Here is a 21,252-nt window from a genome sequence, read left to right as displayed (position 1 = left end):
ATCCTTTGTGCAAGGAATAGATTCGCACCAGTACCTCAAGCCAACAGGCAGCCAGAACATGTTCTCAGAGCATCCTCAGGAGATTAGGATTTTGGGGTGCATCACTTGCAGGTAAAGAGCTATAAGGTACATCTATATCTTGCTGTTTAGTGTATCACATGCCCTGAAGCCATATGCCTGCTCCAGAGTTCTCCTTTTTGTCCCTTGTCTCCTGTCCATCTGCAGTTACAAGACCTCTTGCCATTGTGTTTGATCCATATCCAGAATCCTTCCAGATTCTCGTTCACACTTCCGCACTTTTCAGATTTCTGTCAAATATGTCTCCCATCCTACATCCTATTCCTAGCAGAGTTTAGCAGCTTAAGCTCTGGTCCTTACAGAAAAAAAACCCAAACCAAAACAACAAAAAAAAAAAACCCACACCAAAAAAAACTAACAAAAAACACTCAACAACAACAAAACACCCCACACTCTTCTGCTGATGTTTTATAGCTAATTACAAGCATTCTTACTTTTTGGACAAGTAGATACTGTGGGTCTTGCTGGAAATAATTCACCCCAAAATCATGATTTGCTAATGAGAAACAAATGCATGTATTTCACTTGAAATTAATAAGAAGTTCCTGTTTTTTCTGTTACTCTACTGTCTGTATATGTCAATTAGGAAACATCAAATAGAAAATTATCTTTTCTATAGGATGTGAATAAATCTAGCATTTGATGGCTGACAGGGATTTCAAGTTTTATTGGTAAAAACTTTGGTAGGTGTGGGTAGAAATCATTCACGAATGAATAAATTCTTTCAACATTCCCTAAATGGAATATATGTTAAATGCCAGTTAACAGGTTAACAAGGATATTCATGAAAGCAGCAAGAACACTGTATCCTATTACTCTGAGGAAATACATAGAGTTCTAATTCCATGATAGCTTCAAATCATGTGGCAGTATCACTGTTAATTTGCAAATCCAAATTTGGTCCAGGATACCCAATGCAGTTGATACAGATACTATGCAGTTGTAGCTGAACATGCTACTACATCTCTCAATAAAGAAAAGGTGCCCAGATATGGTAGTAGGGACCTTAAGACCACCTATGCAGCAAATTGCTGGAGATTCTGAAATTAAGTTGGTCCTGCTGCCATTGTAGATGAGCTGCTTGGCACTATCTTCATTTTTCTCTAGACATAGAGGCCACTTGGAGAAAAAGCACAGTTGATTTTTCTGAAGATATTTTAACATATTGTGGATATTTTTATAAGTGTACCAAGTGCGGTTACCCAGAACTGTGCTTCCATTGCCATCTTGATACAAATAATTTTACATGATTATTTTATTATGAAAATTGTTGAAAAATGGCATAACTCAACACTAAACCACCTGTAGATAACTAAGTAATTGAGTATGTAAATGAAATGATTTTGAGGAATCCATGTACATTAATATTAGTGACTGCAAGGTCAGGATTGAATGGCTTAATTCCCACTGAACAAAAAGATATTTTTAACTGTCTTCACTGGTTTTCTATTCAGCATAATAAACCATTTTTGTTAATGATATGCAATTCCAGATCTAACCCAATGTGCTTATTTCCAACTGTATTGCTGCTAAAATAGGAATTAAAAGTTGCATGACAAGAAAATATTTTTTCTTCTACAGCACTTCAAACCTGAGCATTTCAGAACACACTACATAGATTATTAAATTCAACCTCACATAAGATCATGCAATGTTACTTTATAAATTCATAAAAATCATACTGTAAGTAAAAATGATCCTGAATATAATTTATATGATTATGAAGAGATCCATTTTAGAATGACTGATCCTCATCACTTCCCTAGAGTACAACTGAAATACAGACATTTTTCTTCAAGGTAAAATGTAAACAAACAGGTTGTATTAAAAATAATTCAGTGTGATAGTAAATGACTGACTGCCACCTGCTGTACCTTAAGCTTCTTCTTTTAGGAGATGAAATATCTCTGATCATAGATTGAATGAAATCCAAGAGATTTGTTCATGTTAACAGAAAAACGCAAACACAAAAATGAAAAATATTCTTCCCAGCAAGTGGAACAATCAGTTATATCCTAATCATAATTTTAAAGAATTTTCACATATAGACACCCACAACTTTTTCTGCTTTAATAGTTTTCCTCAAATGTATATTTTACTAAATAACACATACACTGAAACGCAACCTAAAAGGGACAAATTTGAATTTGAGAGTTAAGCATTTTCTCTTCTCCCTACACCCCTTATTTCTCCCACTAAATGAAAACCTCATAGAATTATACAGATTTGTAATTTATTATTATTATTATTATTGTAATTGCATCTACAAGACCCATCAGTATAAAACCAATAATGGCAATTACTCCGTAAATAGATTATCAAAAGTAACTCGTGTCTCAAAGAGATCAAAGATTCACAGTGGTGGAGGAATAAAACAAGACCTGAGAAAAGAGCCCGATAATTTACCATATTACAATTCTTGAACCAAATAAAACCCAACCACTTTCATTAAGTGATCCTGGAGTGATATATCCTGATCCCAGCTGTGGAAGGGTAAAAAGTTTACAAAGAACATTTTTTGCAGAAAAATATCTGCAATCTTGTAAATATTTTTAGTACTCCAAAGAAAGCAAGAAAGCTATTTTTGAAATACTACTCAGTATACCTACTACAACCTTAATGCTTAATTGTTAAGCTTTTCCTAAATTTAAATACGTTATTTCAAAGTAAGAGCTATCAACTCAAGCATTTCTAAAAACTGCAACAAATAACCTAAGACTAACTGAACATTGGAAACAAGTTTTCCAAAACATTGCACATGGCTAAACAGGAACTTAATAAAGGCAGAAATGTTTTAAACTATTTCAATTTTACCTGTTCCAAATAATGTAACGACAGGTTGATATATTTGGCTTCTGTCAGTAAGTGACCTCCAAGTCCAGTCTTTGCAACACGTTCTGATCCAGCAAGGTCTACCAAGTGCATCTTGGAGTGTCGGATTGTTGCAGATCCAGGTTCCTTGCTGGAGATGTGAATTGTGAATATGCAGTGAGATCGGCTTGAGGCTTGATTCATTGGTGTCTGCAACGAAAAGAAAGGAAGAACTCTCAACGTTCACTGGATAAATAAAGTCAGGTTTTTACAGCTCAATAATCTACCAATTATTGAAATCACCTATCCAATTTTTCAGGTGTTGCACCTGTACTAGATACACAAGAAGAACCCTTAAGGATTTACCTGACATTCACACTCTGGCCAAATGCTTGGATGACTTTAATCTGTACAAACTGTACTGCAAGCAACCAAACAACTATTCTTGTTCAAAGGTACTCTACCATTGAGTACATCAGCAAAGCAAGTGGTCTTACTATGCTGAGGAACACTAGAAAAGGGCACCTTGATTGGAGGGAAAGTTATTAATTCCTATTCTCCAAGAGGCAATCAATTTCCCCATTATGCACTAATTTTTTCATTTTTTAAATAGGTAGCTACCAGTGTAAATAAGACTAGGACCTTCTGTAAGGCTTTAGATGTTTGCATTATTATGTTTATGAAGAAATTGCAAAATCAGTACCAGAGTTTTATGTGGCAGGACAAAGTATTCATAAAAGATTTGGCTTTAAATGTATTTATTTGCAATAACTTACTGCTACTATTCCTTAACTAGACACATGGAAATTCTCAGTCAATTTTTAGAGATACTGTTTTAGTATCACTTTAGAGGCTTTCTTGATATATTTGAAATGTGGAACAGAAAATTTTAAACAGCTCTCAGTTATTTAATTTCACATTTCAAATGACCATATGCCATCACACGTACTTTTCTTTTCTTAAAAAAATTCATAAAAAGTCTTTATGCATCTAAAACTCCTTTGGTTTAGTTGTATCAAGATGCTGAAAACTTAATGCTAGAATATTTCCTTATCCTCATCTTACAAATAGTTTTAGACTATCTATGGAGATTAAAAGTTTAGCATACAGATAGAATTTTTATTTATAAATTATAAGGAGTATGAATACACTGTTTTCAGGGCATAAATTCTTGACTTGCAGAAAATAGGGTAGAGAAATAATAAATATTATTATAAACTAAATCTATATTTATTTATAACTGCTTAAAAAGATGATAAAATGAATCCTGGTTAAATTGTCTACATTAATCTCATGTCTATACTTCATTCCTGTTTTTCTGGAGTAACTATTTATGTAGGCATACCCTGTGATTCAGACTAGGTATACCAACATATAGCATTTTTTGCACAGTTTGCTTTGGTATGAAACATTCTACATGGTAAAACAGCCTGACCAATGTAGGTGTCGGAGGTGTCTTGTTAATCCAGAAAGACTGCAAAATGAATAATCCCTTAACAGGAATAATATGAACAGTTATACAGCTTAGTTCAATTGTATCTGCTTCAATTTCTCCATATTTTTGTTCAGCTTTAGTAGTGCCAGCACAATTGAACTGATTTTGGGAACTGATCCATTTCAAAGGAAAAAAAATAAAGTCCACAAACCATAGCTATTTAACCTGGATCGGTTTCTTGATCAAGCCACAGCACAGCTGTAGAAAACAGTTCTGGTAGGATACATGAAAATGGCAGAATACAGGGTGTAAATATGTACGTAGTGTGCAAGAATTGCACACACTTGTAGTTGTTGGTGAAAATGAATGTTAATGAAATTACAGCCTTAGCACTATCTTCTTTTGGGCTGCTTTACCCAATAAAAGCAAGCTCAGAGGGAGAAGGAGAAGAGTTTCATTCGTTAGTTTATACAGATAAGGAATTTTGGAATTCACAGTCCTATGAAATGAGCATCAGAGTGCAGTCACATGCCATATTGTGTTGAGAGGTGATGCTGAGCAAATTAAGAGAAAGTGAGTAGTACTGGAATGAAAATAAACAGGATCAGGGAAAGGTGTCAAGCAAGAGAATATTCCTAAACATACTCAAAATGCAGTTATACTGTGAAAAAGCTATCTGCTGTTAAAATGTAATTTATTCAGCAATTCTGATTCCATGGATAATTGGAGCCAGCTTCACTTATTTTACTAGGAGAGCTATAATTTTATTACTTGCAGCTCTGTGAAGCAGCACTGGATATTTTTTTCCCCAGCTCCAATAATACAACATAATTAATATTTAAGGACATTCTCTTCAACAGAACTGTTATTAGAGGAAATTTTGCTGTACAGACACGGCATTGGTCACACTATACTGCAGACAAATCTCAGCCAGACCAAATATCAATACAGCTCCAGCTATGGAAGCAAAAAGTAAAGGTTGCTATGAAAGAAGTAGAATTCATCACACTCCACAATAAGCATTCTTAAGCAAACTTCAGTTTCACTATGCAGAGAAACCTCATGCATTTCAAAATGTGCTTTAATCACACTCATTTAACACCAACAGAGGCAAAAAATAAAGCATTAAAGAAAATCATTTCAGGATTCTGAGTTCCAAAAGCAATATCTGGCCTATTAAGTCTTTATTGTTTATAGCAATACACTAGCCACAACTTCATTTTGCATGTTCCAAGCAGACTCTGCTCAACTGGACATTAGAAATTCCATGGCTTTTCTCACCATAGCTTCTTTCTTTCATGTAAAATGAATGGAGCTGATTTGGAAGCCACTGGCTAGAATCCCAAACTAATGTTTTTGTAAAATCCTTCTTAGAGTAGAACCAAGGCTTAATCAAGACACCAAGACTCCTTTTTACACCAATACTCCTTTTTACAATATGATTCTATCTCCACTTTGCAGTTCCCATACATAAAAAGCTCTGTCAGAACTCTTGCAGGAAGCATAAAGCAATAAAAATTTAAAGTGCTAAATGGGATGTGATTGTGAAATGTTAATTGCAGTCATAATTCCCCACACTTTGCTACTCTTACCACACAAGTAGATGCAAAGCATACAATAGAAATGATTACTTGTCAGCATCTTCAGTCAAAAAGCAAACCACCTTTTTTTTTGCTGTTTGGTTGGTTATTCCTGTCTTATATGTGCAGCTTCTGAGTATCACTGTTCAGCTGTTTAGAAAGTTTGAAAACTGAAAACAAACTAACAAAAACCAAACAAAATTTTCTGGACAGTGTTTCAGAGTCTACTAAAATGTTCCTTTAGTGGCTTTCAGAGTTCATTCTGGCTTTGCTAGCAGGATTCAAACCATATGTATATGAAATCACCCTCACACTAATTTGATGTGATGAAGGAAAAAAAAAGGAGGGGAGTGGCCTGGCTCTCGGCAGATGGTTGCTATTGTGAGAGTTATATATAGAACAACTGATGAGCTGCAGTTACTTACAAAGAAATAATTTTTTCCAGGAATTCTGTGACATCATAAACCACATAAACAGACTTCAATTGCCTTGTGATATCACATGAACACTACAAAGGAATTAATGCCAGGTCATCTGTTGCTCCCCATTTGTGGCATGGTAAAAGAGGAATTCAATAACATTTAAGATCATGCCTTGGTAAAACATCAGTGTTTTGTTTGATCTTGGAAAATATGTACAAGACGTATTTCATGCCATGCAACCCGGTCCTCTTTTTTTTTTCCAGGACCAGAAGATACCTGTGTTTAGCTATTATATACATCTATTCATAAAATGGTGGAAAGAAGCTGGTTTGTACTTAAATGAGAATTTGCAGAACAGACATATTGCAAGAAGCATCTGAGTTGGATATTTCTGTCAGGGATTGTCCTGAAATGTCCAAAAACTTCTTGGAGCCTAAGTTGTCCATCTTAATCTAAATCTTACCTATCTTAAGTCAATAAAACATTGCAGGAGTTTCTACCTATACAGTGATTTATGTATTTCCACATCCTTTATTTGTTGCAGCCGCTATTATAAATGCTATTTTCACAAAAAATACCTAGAAATAGGATGCAACTGGTCTAAATAAAGTTCTCAATAATTGAGGACCTAAGAAAAAGGAAGTTTCATAAATCTGACAAAGACATATGAAAAGCTGTTTGAAAACCACCATCAGACTAGCTGAAGCTGCTACTATCTGGAAGACTAATGTGTTGACTATGGTTGCCAAAACACTCAGACAGAGAAAATGGATGAAAGAGTTCAGGACTGCTGGGACAAAAAAAATAAATCACAGGTGATAAATGCAGTCCAGCCCATATTGCAAACCATCTCCACTTGGCAGTTTATATCATTCCAGAGGAATCTTTTCTTCCTTGAATCAAAATATTTAGACATCAGAAGAGCATGATTTTCCTATGTGAATGAATTAGTGACTAGCTGAGGCATAAAGGAAGACTGATTCTGAATGCTCACATTTTTTTGAGAAAATGTCCTAGTGAAAAGCTACAAAATTTTCTTTTGAAGAGTGTTTCTTTGTCCTCCTAAGTTCTTTTTTGCTTTTGAACTTTTTGAAGAGCAAGGGAAAAGAGAAAACCATTGATAGCCTCCAATGCTCATATCAAATTGATTTTCTCCAATCTCAAGCTACAATCAGAGGGATATCTGTAGGAAGAAGATCTGACAGCTAACGTCATTTCACAGTTCAGATGGATATCTCTGCCTAATGAATATAAACTCCACAAATTCCAATAGAGCCATGCTACATGGAAGAGTATGCAAGTTGAAGAATAGGAGGCTTTTGCCTTTATATGTGATAGATGAGTGAGATGTTAGCATATCTTTAGTTTCCCTTCTAAGTAATATGGTACAAGAGAAGGGATGCTTTACATAGCTGAAATTGAAAAACTATTGCTATGAAAATATAAGGGTCAGAATAGGTGCAATAACTTCCTGAAAGTAATACTTTACCTTTCCATATTTACAACAAGTACAGATTCACAGTTAGACCATAGTGGCTCAGATAACTTTTAAAGTAATTAACATTCCCTGGTGAGGATATTATTAAAACTTAAGTTATAAATTCCCCTTTATCCATATAAATCCCAAAGCATTTTAAGAGCTATTCAAAGCAGTATATATGACCAGTGATTATTTAACCACACATGAAATGAAAGAACTTGTGCTGAAATGTTGATAGCATTTGGTGCTAATAATACCCTAGAACAGGTTTGTCAGAGTGGAAATAAATTAATTATTGACACAAATGAGGAACCTAGGAAAGCAGAAAGTTGTAATTCCTTTTGGAATGCAGTGCTTACAGGGATAACCTGCCTTTTTGGCAAAAGCATCATTTAATCTCATATGTGCACACATTCAAATCATTTCATATTTCATTCAATAAAACATGCATTCAAATACTACCAGTGGCTTTCTAAATATATTCAAGAGAATACTAATGGACAATAAAAGTAAATACAAATGAAATTACTCCAGATGTCACAGGTCAGACTCCACACAACTATCTTTCAATCATTCTTGAAATAAGCACATTTAAACATTGCCAAAAGCTTAATGCTTGCCCTATGTGTACTTCAAACATTTTAAATGATGAAACAAATACTGTGCAGTATCCAAATTTTAAAAAATGGAGTATTATAGGTATAAAAACCTAGGCACTAAAACATTTCATTCCTCATTAAAATGAAGCAATTTTTCAGTAGAGGAAAAAGAAATCCTATATATACATGCAACTTCAGTGCTCAGACATATCAATCTCAGATAAAGATTTTACAGTTTTGAAATGACTTGCATCCTTGGGAGGCTATCGGGTCTACCTTACTCTGGTATTTTAAGATAAATACTAAAAAGTCTCAAAATCACAGAGGTTTAGGGATGTTATTTCAAAGAACAGAGATCACAAGAGATTCCCATCAAAAGAATTCAGAAAAGACCACTTCACCTGAAGATATATTAATAGTAGTCCAAAATAAAATAGCTTGTGAACACTACCTAAATGGACAAATACTTATTTTTGTACAGGAGCTTTGTTGTTCCTACCACATGTCATACTGCAAATCAGGATTTGAAATCCTCTCTTTGCATGTATTTGAGATACCAAAATCATAAAATTGGCTTACAGATTCAAAATATAAAAAATGAGTTGAGATTTTATAAACAGTTGCTAAGATTCTTATGACTTCAAATGTAACAAGAAACAGTGTTTTTATGAGAAAAAAACAATCAAAAATAGAGCCCTCACATTTGGAAGAGCTGCCAACAAATTAATCAGTTTTTGATCTCTCTGGCAAAATATGAGACAAACAATTCATATTTGGATTTTTACATTATGAATTGTTTGTGCACAGATGTCTCCCATCTTACCATTTCCACAACTTGTAGTACATGTCAAAAGTAGAGCAAAGGACCATCTTACACTGACTAATAAGGCAATCCTGCACAAATTAGTTTAGCTTCCTTGTCTTTTTCCCTTCTCATGAGCTATATAGTTATGTGTGGGAAAGAAGTATTCATTTATAAATGTTCCCTTAGGTTCTGACATTTAATAAATGAATGAATGAATGTAGCCTATGAAATACTTTTAATATTGTGATCACTTTCTTTTTAGCATAGTCAGTGGCGAGGAACAAATGAAGCTCTCAAATCACAAGTTAGACTTCACTATCACAGGCAATACAGAAATAAAATTGTCATTCTTATTTTCAAAATAGTCAGCTCTTCAAAGAAAGGTTATTTCAGGGGTAAAGCATTAGACTGGAATTTTAGAGGCTCTAGATTTTATGCATGATCCATGACAGGTCATCTGAGTTTTTCAACATCCTAACTCCTCCCCATTGAAAGAGATGAATCAAGCATTTATTTTACTTTCTTTTCTACTTAGGTTTATTCATCTTGTGTCTTTTTCTTGAAAGTTTACTTAATAGTGTACTAATCTTTAGAGATCAGAAGGTATATCTATCTATCTATATATATATAGTCATAACTCAGTTAAGATTTAAAAATATGGATCTCTGGAGAAGAAGTTATGTTTGATGTTATAAGTCCTCTTTCTTAGATCTCTACATTAATCCCTCATTTCTGCAAACATTATTTTCTCATTCTGGTAAGTCATCACATAAAGTGCCATGGTCACCTAAAGTCCAAAATGACATATAATAACAGGGGACAAATTCTGTGATGCCTAAGTGGAAGGAGCACTCAAGAAGCTCATAGAACTGCACTGCAACATAACCTGCTGGAATCACAAAGGAAAAACGTATGTTGTGGCTAATAAATAAAGCTACAATGAAACCCACCTCAGCTGAAGTTCTTAGAATCATACTAACATTCAGAGAAAGCAAAGTAAATATTGCTGCAATGGGTGGTGCTATTCCAAGCAAATATTCTCAGCATTTTTTTATTTTAAGCACTCTTCATTAAAGAGCAATGAAGCAATAACTTTATAGTGTTTATATAATAAAAAACTCTTGCAAAAGCAGCAACATTGATGTTGGCATAGCATTTGCTATCCCAAAATATTCAGATGAGTGAACTCTCTGCTATTGGGGTGCTACATATTCTGATGTCTATTCTTATGCTTTCTAGCAAGTACTAGCATGCTCCAAATCAAACAACTTGTAGACTTAAAAACAAGCTAAAGGACATTTTCTTCAGACAATGAACTTAAGACATGGAACTTTATGCCACCTGTCAAAAAAAGCATGTGGGCAAATTCATGCAAAGAAAAAATATAGCAAAGGTCACTAGCTGTAAATAGTCTGAAACAAGCTATGAAGATTATAATGATTCTTTTTAAATAAAAAGTCAATATTTGATTTATCTTTTACTCTTCTCTATATGTTTGCTATCGGCCATTACTTCATCTTGATCTTTAATGACTTACCCATGTTCACTAGTCCTGCTATTTATTTATGACTTTCAGTGTTTGGGATATATTTTTTCTTTCCAAATATGGAATGCAATTCCCCTTTACAATTGCTGATTTATGACCCTCTCAGACAGCAGGATAATGGTCTTCAAATATTCTGTCTCATTATCATATAGAGGACCTCTAGACTGATCAGAGATTTTCTGAGGATCTTTCTCCATACAATGAACTTTGTTTTTCTATTTTCATTACCCACTATCATGATAGATTTTCAAGCTTCTGAACTCCATGTCATCTTTTTGCCTCCTCTATTACGCTTTTTCAAGTTCCTTTCCTCTACATTGCATCAACTTTTCCATTTCAATATCATGAAGCAGTTCTTTGCCTCAATTCTCATATTTATTAACGGACCTTAAGTTGATTATCTCTTGCTTTAACATATTTCTGACTCTCAAATGTAACTGTTGAAACTGACAAAGAGAGAAGAAATACTTTTTATGCCTATTTATATTTTGTAATCAAATGCTTCTTCCCCTGTGACCAGGTGTACATGGTCAGCCAGCAGGAACATAGAACTACTTGACTATTTCATAGACGTTAAATGTCTTTCTTGTCAATGATTTATGATATATCTTTTTGGTGAGACAGAAGAAGAAAACCCACAAAGTTCTAAAATAGAATTAGCTCTGTTGTGGTAAAGACACACTGACAGTGCTCACATTATACAATATACAGTTTATATTTACATCCCACATCCAAACACAAAGATAAAGAAAAAAAAGAACCCCACATTTTGAATATGGAAACATTTCATTTGAGTTTTCTGGATTCAGTAAAAACACCCTAGTCTTTGCATATTGGCACATATTTATTTTGAATTTATCTTGCATGACTGTTTGTGTTTTGTGGTTGGTTTGGTTGCGGGATGGGTTTTTTTGTTTTGTTTTTTACACATAACACCACATGTTCATGCAATAAGAAAAAAGAGGAGACTGATAACTCTTGTGGTAAGTACTTCAAAATAAATTAAGTACTCCATCATAGAATCATGAATGGTTTGGGTTGGAAGCAATCTTAAAAACTATATAGTTCCAAACCCCACCACCATGGGCAGGGACACTCCTCTATAACAGATTCTTAGTTCCCCATCCAACCCGGCCTTGAACATTTCCATGGAAAAACGTTTGTGGGAATGTTTGACAGTGCTTTGTAAGGCCATGTTTTCTAGTCTTTAAATGAGTATGTATGTCGATACATGGCATATTCAAAAGTCAGTCTATACACTATGAGAATTTTTTTATTCTACTTACTTGAATTTCAGTAAGTTATGACATCAACAACCACCAATCAGATTGCCTATGGAAAACCAGAAAACTCCTTGCAAAGTGAAAGCTAGCATCAGAGAAATCTTATTTAATTTCAATGTGGAAATAAACTCAGAAAGAAGATATTATGTCCAATGACTTCCAAAATATACACTTTATGTAGACAGGTTTATGACCATTTTAACTCCGGTGACGTTAAGTAAGATTTGCAGCAATTCTTACCTCAGCAACCATTCTGTTGGTGTCTCCTAAGAAGAGTAGGTTTAAGGCTTCTTCTTCATTGTTTGCTTGCCAAAGAGACAAGTTTTTCAGGTGGATGCTTCGATCAGAGTCCTCCAGTACTGTCACTTTTCTACATAGAAAACAAAAAAAATGACCAAATGAAAACTAGAGTGATCAAGCGATATTTGTTCCATACTTTCATTTTTATCATACCTCAAAGATGAAATCTAAACCCCAAAACCAATCATAATGAAAGAAATAAAGACATGAAGAGTAAGCAATACTCATTAAAGGAAGTTATTTTTAACTGTCATCTACTTTTTATTTCTTTATTATGAACCTTCACATAGTAAGGAATATATAAAATCTATAAGCATTAGAGAAACCTTGGGATTTTTATTTTAATGAGATCACAAGAGCAAGAGGTGAGATGAATCACAACAAACAAATAATAAGTAGGGGTTTGTTTGCTACTACCAAGTACAGACGTAAAGCATACCATAATCTTGATGTACAAATAGGCATGGAATATTTCTGAATCCACACATCTGTAGTCAACATGTTTCTAATAACTTTGCATTTGTCAAGATTATTTTTCTTTTCATTCTTCTTAAATGGTAGTATCTACAACTGTAAATTATCCCTTTTTTAAATTAAAAGCAAGCAAACAGAATGATTTTATTTATTTCCACTGAGGTTAGAAATGCTCTTAGTTATATTTCTATAAGGCTTAAAATTTACAAAAAGGAAGCTAGATGCAAGTAGCAAGGATATGGCAAAAGCTCCAGCAGAGCTGCTAAATATTACTGAAAATCCTTTTCACTTCTTTAAATAGTCCTTTAACATAAGAATTCTTTTGAAATGGTTACTGAGAGTTACTTTTTTGGCACTACTGAGTAGCCATTACAATCTCCTTAGTTGGGATATTCTATAGTACCCAACATGGAAGCAAGGTAGCTGCTTCACTGGATTCAGAAAACCCCTAGAGTGAAAAATCTGTTAAAACAGAAGTACGTTAAATCTAAGGATATATAACATGTCCTTCAGGCTGAATTACATGTTGTGAGACAAATGTACGACAAGTAAATTAGATCTTTTTTAAAAGTTAGAAGTTTATTTTTTAAAGAAAAGCTTTTTCCTGGGTAAGTATAGATAATACTTTATATGTACAGATATACATCTATATGTATACATATATACATACATATTTTTTCAAATTCTTCAAGGTTAACCACAAGAGGGAGTATGGGGCTTGAGTTTTTATCAGTAGACAGTTCTTGCATGTTAATTATCCAAGTTACTTCAAAACCAGAAAGACTGCGTTTTGTTCTGCTTTTTCCCTCCCCAAAACTGACAGAATCAAATCAAACATCTAAGCAGCATTCCATCCCATTACTCTTAGATATTAGGAAATTAATTCACAGTCTGATGGTCAAAAACTTTGAATCATGGAATCTAGGATTTAAGGTTTGGAATGGACCCTACAGATCATGTAGTCCCAACCCCCTGCCATGGGCAGGGACACCTCCTCACTAGATCAGGTTGCTCAAGGCCTCATCCAGCCTGGCCTTGAACACCTCCAGGGTCAGGGCAACCTGTGCCAGTGTCTCACCATCCATACAGTAAAAAACCTTTTTCTAATATCTAACCTAAATTTCCCCTCCTTCAATTTGAACCCATTACCCCTTGTCCTATCATTGCAGTTCCTGACAAAGAGTCCCTCTACAGCTCCCCTGAAGGTCCCTTCAGATACTGAAAAGTTGCTATGAGGTCTCCACACAGTATTCTCTTCTCCAGGCTGAACAGCCCCAACTACCTCAGTCTGTCTTCATAATAGATATACAGAAATACAGAAATAATTTTAACATATTGCAATACACTCACTATTTTCAAGGAAAAAATACATATAAAAGTACACACAATGCTTCTTTAGTAGTCATAACAATTTCATTTCCAAGTATGATTGCCTCCCACTTAAAGCCTTATTTTTGTGTGGCAGTCTAAGACATCACTCATACAGTCACAAAACTCAGAGAATAAACCCCAAAGCATAATTCTGCTCTCATACAACAAGGTTTTGATAATGTCAAGTTGTATTCTGCCTGCAATCCCATCCCTGTATCCATCACACACTAAAGTCCAAAGTGGTTCCAATTATAGTATGATGCTCTAGCTAATTTTATTATTTTGAAATTGCATGGTAAACAACATCTACCTCTTTTTATAATTTAGGAAAACCATGTTGTTTTATTATGCACATTTGGCATAGTACTCAAACATTTAATAATTTACGTTTAAATTTTTTTCAAAATCTACATTTTGACCAATGATTATAAATAATTACCAGACAATTCAGATATTAGTCTGGATGAAAAGCTCTGGAGGATTATTATATCAGAAAGGAGACAGTGGGAACATCACAAAACAGCAACAGCCTCCTATATAGTGGCCTAGCAGCTATTAGGAAGACTTTCAGAGGGAAATCTAAATTTGTACATCTCGAGAAGCATCTGTTAGAACTTCCTCAGAAAGACATATTACAAAATGAAAACAAAATTATTTATTTTATACTGCTATAAAGTTACTGTATAATATGATAATCATTTCCACAGAACATTCTCTATATAAGAGAAATCTTTAAACTTCATAGCCCTAAGTTGGATCTTGTAGCAGAAAAGCTCTGTTAAGTTATCCATAATGACTGACTGAATGAAAAAAGGCAGAGACCAAGTTTTGCGTTCATTATGAACAAAGAACCTTTTCCATTTGGTTTAATGGATGGAATTTGTATCTGACTAGGAAACCTGTAGGATGGGATCAGTCTTTCTTAAACTGTTATTAACTTGTGCCTATCCTCCATCAGCTGAGCTTCCACAAATGCAGGAGAGTCTTGCACATTATATGCTTTCATTTGCGAAATTCCTGTTACTAACAAACAATGAAGATAAGCTTCCTTTGATTAAGAAATTCCATCTTAATCATTTGTGCAATATAAATATTATCAATAAAAATTCTTTCAAAATTTTGGAAAACAAATGACAATTAAAAAAATTAAATTTCCTGTGATTATATCTATCTGTGGGCTTGGAATTGAAGAAATCTAAAATAACCTCAAAAACTTTACAAACATTTAAAAATTAATCATAATGCTGCAAACAAATAATATGTGAGGATACACACCATCTATGACAATCGATGAGCAGAATACAATGATACTACTTCAACATGAGGAGGAGACAATACAGCCAATAATAAATTTAGGAAAAAGAAAAAAGCAGCAAACATGCATCTCAGACTCTGTCCAGAAGAACAATAGATATTAATGGATAAGTATAGCTGATGTTTGTGTAAAGTTGCAAGGAGCTTTAGGTTTAAAAAAGAGTGATCAAGATCATAATTTTATATATCATCCCAAAAAAATGATCTCACAGAAGTACAGCTCTCTGAATACCACATCAGAGGACAAAGTAAACACTGATTCAAGAGGCAAGTTTACAAAGTTACTCAGCTACCAGCACAGCTTTCAACAGCACGCAGATTTGGTTTTCCATTCAAGTATAGACCTAGAGCATAATCTTAGCTTGTGAAACATGGCAGAACTATGAGATGAGTAAGTATTGGTGCAGACTGTTTGCCTGACACATCATATTGTGATAGGAAATCCTTCCCACTGTCTCCAACAGATTATTTTGTGAGACAAGAAAAACAGAGCTTGGTTGTTCTGCACGTTATGAACATAGGAGTCTACTGATCATGACTGGAGACTTGCACATTTAGGAGTTAGTGATTCACATAACAGTGAATCCGAGCAGGCACAGCCTGTGATGTGCTGCACAGACCCCTTGGCTGCAGGAGAAATCCAGTACATTCTCATCAGAACACCTTTTGGAATGGAGTTGTTTTCCTTTAAAGAAATTATATAATAGCTTGAAAGAGCAAAAGGGAAAACTAGTCTCCATGGACAGGAACTGTACTGCACTGTACAGTGCACCATGAGGAAATCCATTCAAGCTCCATCCAATGATGCACAAATGCAGGGCTCCCAGCATCTGATGGGATGTGAGATTTACTCACCACCTATGTTCCCCTTCTTATTCTGTCTTCTTAAAGTGGTTACCTTATTACACCATTTGTTTCTGGGTCTTTCTTACTGAAATCTGGAAGGAGCCATGTACTGCCTCTTTCTCTCTCTCCTCCCTCACCCCAACATGCCGAACAAGAAGTCAGAATTGAAACAATGAGCTCGGTGGTTCATGGACAAACAAAACATAGAAAAAACTGTTAGAATTTGCAGGCAACTGCAATAATATTACTCACCAAAAAAAGTTTGTTAAGTAAGGTTCAACATTTATAAGTAAAGTTGCCATGAATTATCCAATGCCTTTAGAAAAGTCCCTTTAGAAGAGTTTCACTGACATCTTCCTACTGGTTTTCAGGAAACAAATCAACATAAAATTTGGATGGGAATAAACAATATATAATGCATGGTGAAGTCATTGTATACATTTAAAGTGCAATTTGTTTGAGCTGTAATGAAAAACACATAGCCTTTGAAGAATGATTCAGAACAGTTTTCAGCTACCTCACTAACAAACAGAAAAGCTTAACTTTACAAACCTGACTTTGGTATTCAGTAGTAACATAATGAACACTCGTAATTTTGAACGAATATAGTTCATATAAAAAGAAGTGAACTAACATTATTATTAGCACTAGAAATTTTAAAATGCTGGTAATTTTCAAAACATTGAGAATATAGTTCCTGAAGGTCTATGGATGGTGGCCAGTTTCCAGATTACATAGTTGGTACAGCCATTGAAAGGGGCTGACACTAATATTGTTGAGCCTGGAGATAGGCATCTGGTTTACTGGCACCAAAAAGATCAGATAGATTCTTTTTTAAAGTGAAAATATTTTACACTGACCCCATGGAACATAACAGTTCTGCATGTTACTAATATATACTGATAGAGGCATGATCGCTGATGCTTGAAGTTAATTGTCTCTTAGCTGAAAGTGTGTGGTTTTTTTTAAAAGTCAGACAGCATCATGCTAAGTCATATACTTTTCCTTCTCAAAGAGTGTTTTAAAGAATCTTCACACAAAAATGGAGAATCAGTTATGCTGGTTTGAAGTTTAGATTATGTTTTCCCCTGACCACATCACTACTGATTAATGGTTTTCTGAGCTGCCTGTGAAGTAGCTCCTCAACCACAGCAGTTTAAAGATTGGCATTCTAAGACAAAACAGCAGTAATTGTAGTTTGCCTACACACTCAAAAGAGTCACCTGTCACAGGACAGGTACAGCATTAACTTATTGGTTGTATATGACTTAATCTAGTCATTCTTGACTAATGGTTCTATAGACCCAGTCTTTATTTTTGTGTTATTATTTAGTGCCAAGAAAATTTTCACTTCAAAAATAATGCAAATGAGTCAGGAAGACTTTGCACTGGCAGGTTAGAACTAAGGTGAAATTGTTTAGACTCAGAATCATGGGGTTTTATAAATTACAAATACACTACAAAAGAGAACCTGTTGGAAGAGTAAGGCTCTTGCACCACTCCAAAGTAAGAGCTTCAGAAGAAAAATGTTTCTAATTTGAACAATCCTGCAAAACTTTTATGAAAACATGAGGTGGCAGTAAGTATTTAGTCTTCTACCAGTGTGCTGGTTTGAAAGCAAACCAGCAAGATACTCCAAACAGAAATATGATTTAATAGGAAAAAAAAAAAAAGAAAGTAAGTATTTAGTCTTCTACCAGTGTGCTGGTTTGAAAGCAAACCAGCAAGATACTCCAAACAGAAATATGATTTAATAGGAAAAAAAAAAAAAGAAAAAATGCACCAGTACAAAAAGAAACCACTGACAGAGTCAGAAAGCAACCTGACACCCTGTCAGTCAGGGTGTTGGTAGTAGTCCAATTAAATGACCTCCCTTCTTTTGCAGGAATATGGGTAACAATACTGTTCCAAAACAATCTGCATACTTTATGAGGTTAACTAATAATTTGCTTCCTCTTCTAAAATGATACATTTGTTCAATACTCTTCTTGTCCTTCTTAAATATTTGGGATAGTATCAGCACTGACTGCTAATTTGCCCAAGCACATTGGGCAAATACCCCACATTTGGCTTTGTATGGTGCTTAAAACCTAGATGATCCAACCATGCACAATATGAGTGTTTTAAAGTACTAAGAGCATTAGATCTTTTTAATATGCTCATTAAATACATGCTTTCCCAGAAGCTTGAGAAAGTTGGAATATTTTGTATTTTGCTTTCTATCAGCAAAATCTTAAAAGGTCTTGAGCACATAAAATTCTCAGAAAAGTTAGGATCATAGAATGGTTTGGGTTGTAATGGACCTTAAAGATCATCTAGTTCCCACACCTCTGCCACAGGCAGGGGACACCTTCCACTAGACCAGGTCACTCAGAGCCCCATCCAGCCTGGTCTTGAACACTTCCAGGGATGAGGCACCCACAGCTTCTTTGGGCAACCTGTGCCTGTGTCTCACTTCCCTCACAGAATTTCTTTCTAATATCTAATCTAAAGCTACCCTGTCAGTCTGAATCCATTCCCCATGTAGTCCTGTCACTACATGCCCTGGTAAAAAGTCCCTTTCTGTCTTCCTTGTAGGCTCCCTTCAGGTACTGGAAGGTTCGAAGTCCTTAATATAGGTATTAAATATACTAGGTAATAAATGCACAAAATATGTGATTACTATTCAGTTACATGTAACTTCTACTTTGTCATTTATGAAAATCAATCAAGTAATTAAAATACAGTTAATCATGCAACTATCCATTTCTGCAATTTGTACTCCCTTTGTAGCTCAGAATGACACTATATATTTTAAAATTTTGAATCCCTAAACTGCAATATTCAAAAAGAAACAAAAATTTTATTTATTAAATGCTTTTTACACATGTTAAATATGAGTAGTGAAGGTAGAATTTTTGTGTACAGAACATATTCTATTGACAAATGATGTACTGGAAATAATAAAGACCATTTACAGTAAAACCATAGAGCACTTATTAAGATTACTTACTTTGCAGAGAAAAATTTATTATCTCACTAAAATCCACGCTGCAATAGTATACCCTACATAAGCTCACAAGTACGATTATCCCAGTGTGCTTTATCCTTAATTTACAACCATATTATCTACTTTTACTTTTTAAAAATAGCCTAATGCATAACAAGGAGTTAAATCACCATACATAACCCAATTTGGAGATTCTAATATTCATCATTATTAGCAAATATTCAGTACTTAGTTTTACTAAGTGATATACTTTCCAGGGCATATGACCCCCAAATATCTGTTTCAAAGCTGCAATGAAATTAATCAAATTTAATTTGTTTCAATTGAATAAATTCAGTTTGATAAAATGCTAAATGGAAGTAGCTCAAATAATATATTTCAAGTTATTCCATAAATGAAATTATTAATGTAATAAACTTGAATAACTTAATAGTATTAACTTTAATAAGATGAATAAAAGTGTAGAAGACCATATTTTACACACAACTGTGAAAAAAAACTACACTATAAAAATGGACACAAAATTTAAATTATTATCCAAATTAGTCCCCGACTTAAAATTTTTCTCTGCATAGCACAGGAAGCATAATGAATGAAATTAAATGAATTAAATGAATGAAATTAAAATCCTAAACTTTACCATGAAAGACATTGGTAAACACACACAGTCCTTATAGCACCAATGTGTCACAAAGTCATAAAGTTTAATTCAATTTTACAAGTGGAGAAAGTGAAACAATGAGACCAAGTCACAGCCCAGTCCCATACTTTGCATTTGTCTGCTGCTTTCCTAAACTCTAGCTTGTTTTATAAAGACCAGTCTTGAAAATTTTTTGCTAACATGTGTTCTAGATACTACATATTGTGTAGAAAACTAAAGATCTATTTTAATACCACAAAGTATTGTGTTGGAACATTTTTAATAAATAAAATTGGTTAAATGATATATAAATATCATAAATGGTTATTTCAATATAAAAGTCTATTGATTCTCTGATTTTGCTCCACTGCAAGTTATCAGTACATTTCCTGCTCCTGTATCAGCAGAGATTTAATTGTTATTTACATGTTTCTGTTACCATCATGTTGAGTGATAAAGTTTACTGTGCCCAGCATTATTTTAGGGCATTTGCAAATCCAGTAAACAACTCACTTATTCATACATATTTACTGTTTGCTTAGTTATTTAAAGAAAAACATAGACTAAGACTATTATTTCAGACTTAGAAATCAGGATTCATATTTCCTATAAATTATGAATCTATAAGTTCACCAGGCTGAAGTGTTCATGACCTACAAACCTTTATTCACTATCCATCTCCAAGTATTAGTAGGTGTTAGTGTCTGATCTATGAAAACTATCATAATAACCACCCATTCTGAAGCAAACATACTGTTCTTTGAAGTTCCTTGTGGCCTTTTTTCTAGCTGTTGCTTACCTTATTTTGTAATTACATATTCTAGAAAAATAATTATCCTCAAAGGAAAAGGTCCAAGGAGTAGCAGGGAGCTTTTCTCACCACTGTTGCAAGGAAATACTGCCCGTTCTATTTGCCTCTGCCACACAGAGTCATGCATGCCATATAAAGAGACAGGCTGCCATAAGAAAACCCAGGACATCATCTCTTGTTTTCAGTGGCTACAAGAGACCTCTTCTCCATAATAGTAACATACACTTTTAATACTTTCACCTTCAGTTATTCTCATCTAGTCTCTCTAGCCTCCATACATCGAAAATAACAGGACCTTTAGGAAGTGTTGATGAAATTGAGAAAGCAAAGTCTTTTGATTAAATTGACACTGAGGTCAGTAGCACAGCTTCAAAAAAGTCTCCAAACAATGAAACAATGTATATAAAAATTATTCCTGTTGTTATTTTTGATGATTCTTTGCAGTCTTATTACTTACGGCAAATCTTC

The 21,252-nt window shown here is 34.2% G+C and overlaps 1 protein-coding gene across 1 annotated transcript in view; it reads right to left on the bottom strand.

Moving 5' to 3' along the window:
* LOC103806463 (kinesin-like protein KIF6) overlaps positions 1–21,252 on the bottom strand; it is a gene marked incomplete at both ends in the record, with an annotated part of 68,355 nt that overhangs the window by 26,663 nt on the left and 20,440 nt on the right. The window contains 3 exon segments of the mRNA XM_009079155.1: positions 2,893–3,099; positions 12,280–12,409; positions 21,242–21,252. The exon segment at positions 21,242–21,252 is cut by the window's right edge and continues 23 nt beyond it. Of these exon segments, the coding sequence (XP_009077403.1) occupies positions 2,893–3,099; positions 12,280–12,409; positions 21,242–21,252 (348 nt within the window).

Source organism: Acanthisitta chloris, unplaced genomic scaffold (genome assembly GCF_000695815.1).
Source record: "Acanthisitta chloris isolate BGI_N310 unplaced genomic scaffold, ASM69581v1 scaffold667, whole genome shotgun sequence".
NCBI classification, from domain to species: Eukaryota; Metazoa; Chordata; class Aves; order Passeriformes; family Acanthisittidae; genus Acanthisitta; species Acanthisitta chloris.
This window is presented reverse-complemented; position numbering and strand designations above follow the sequence as displayed.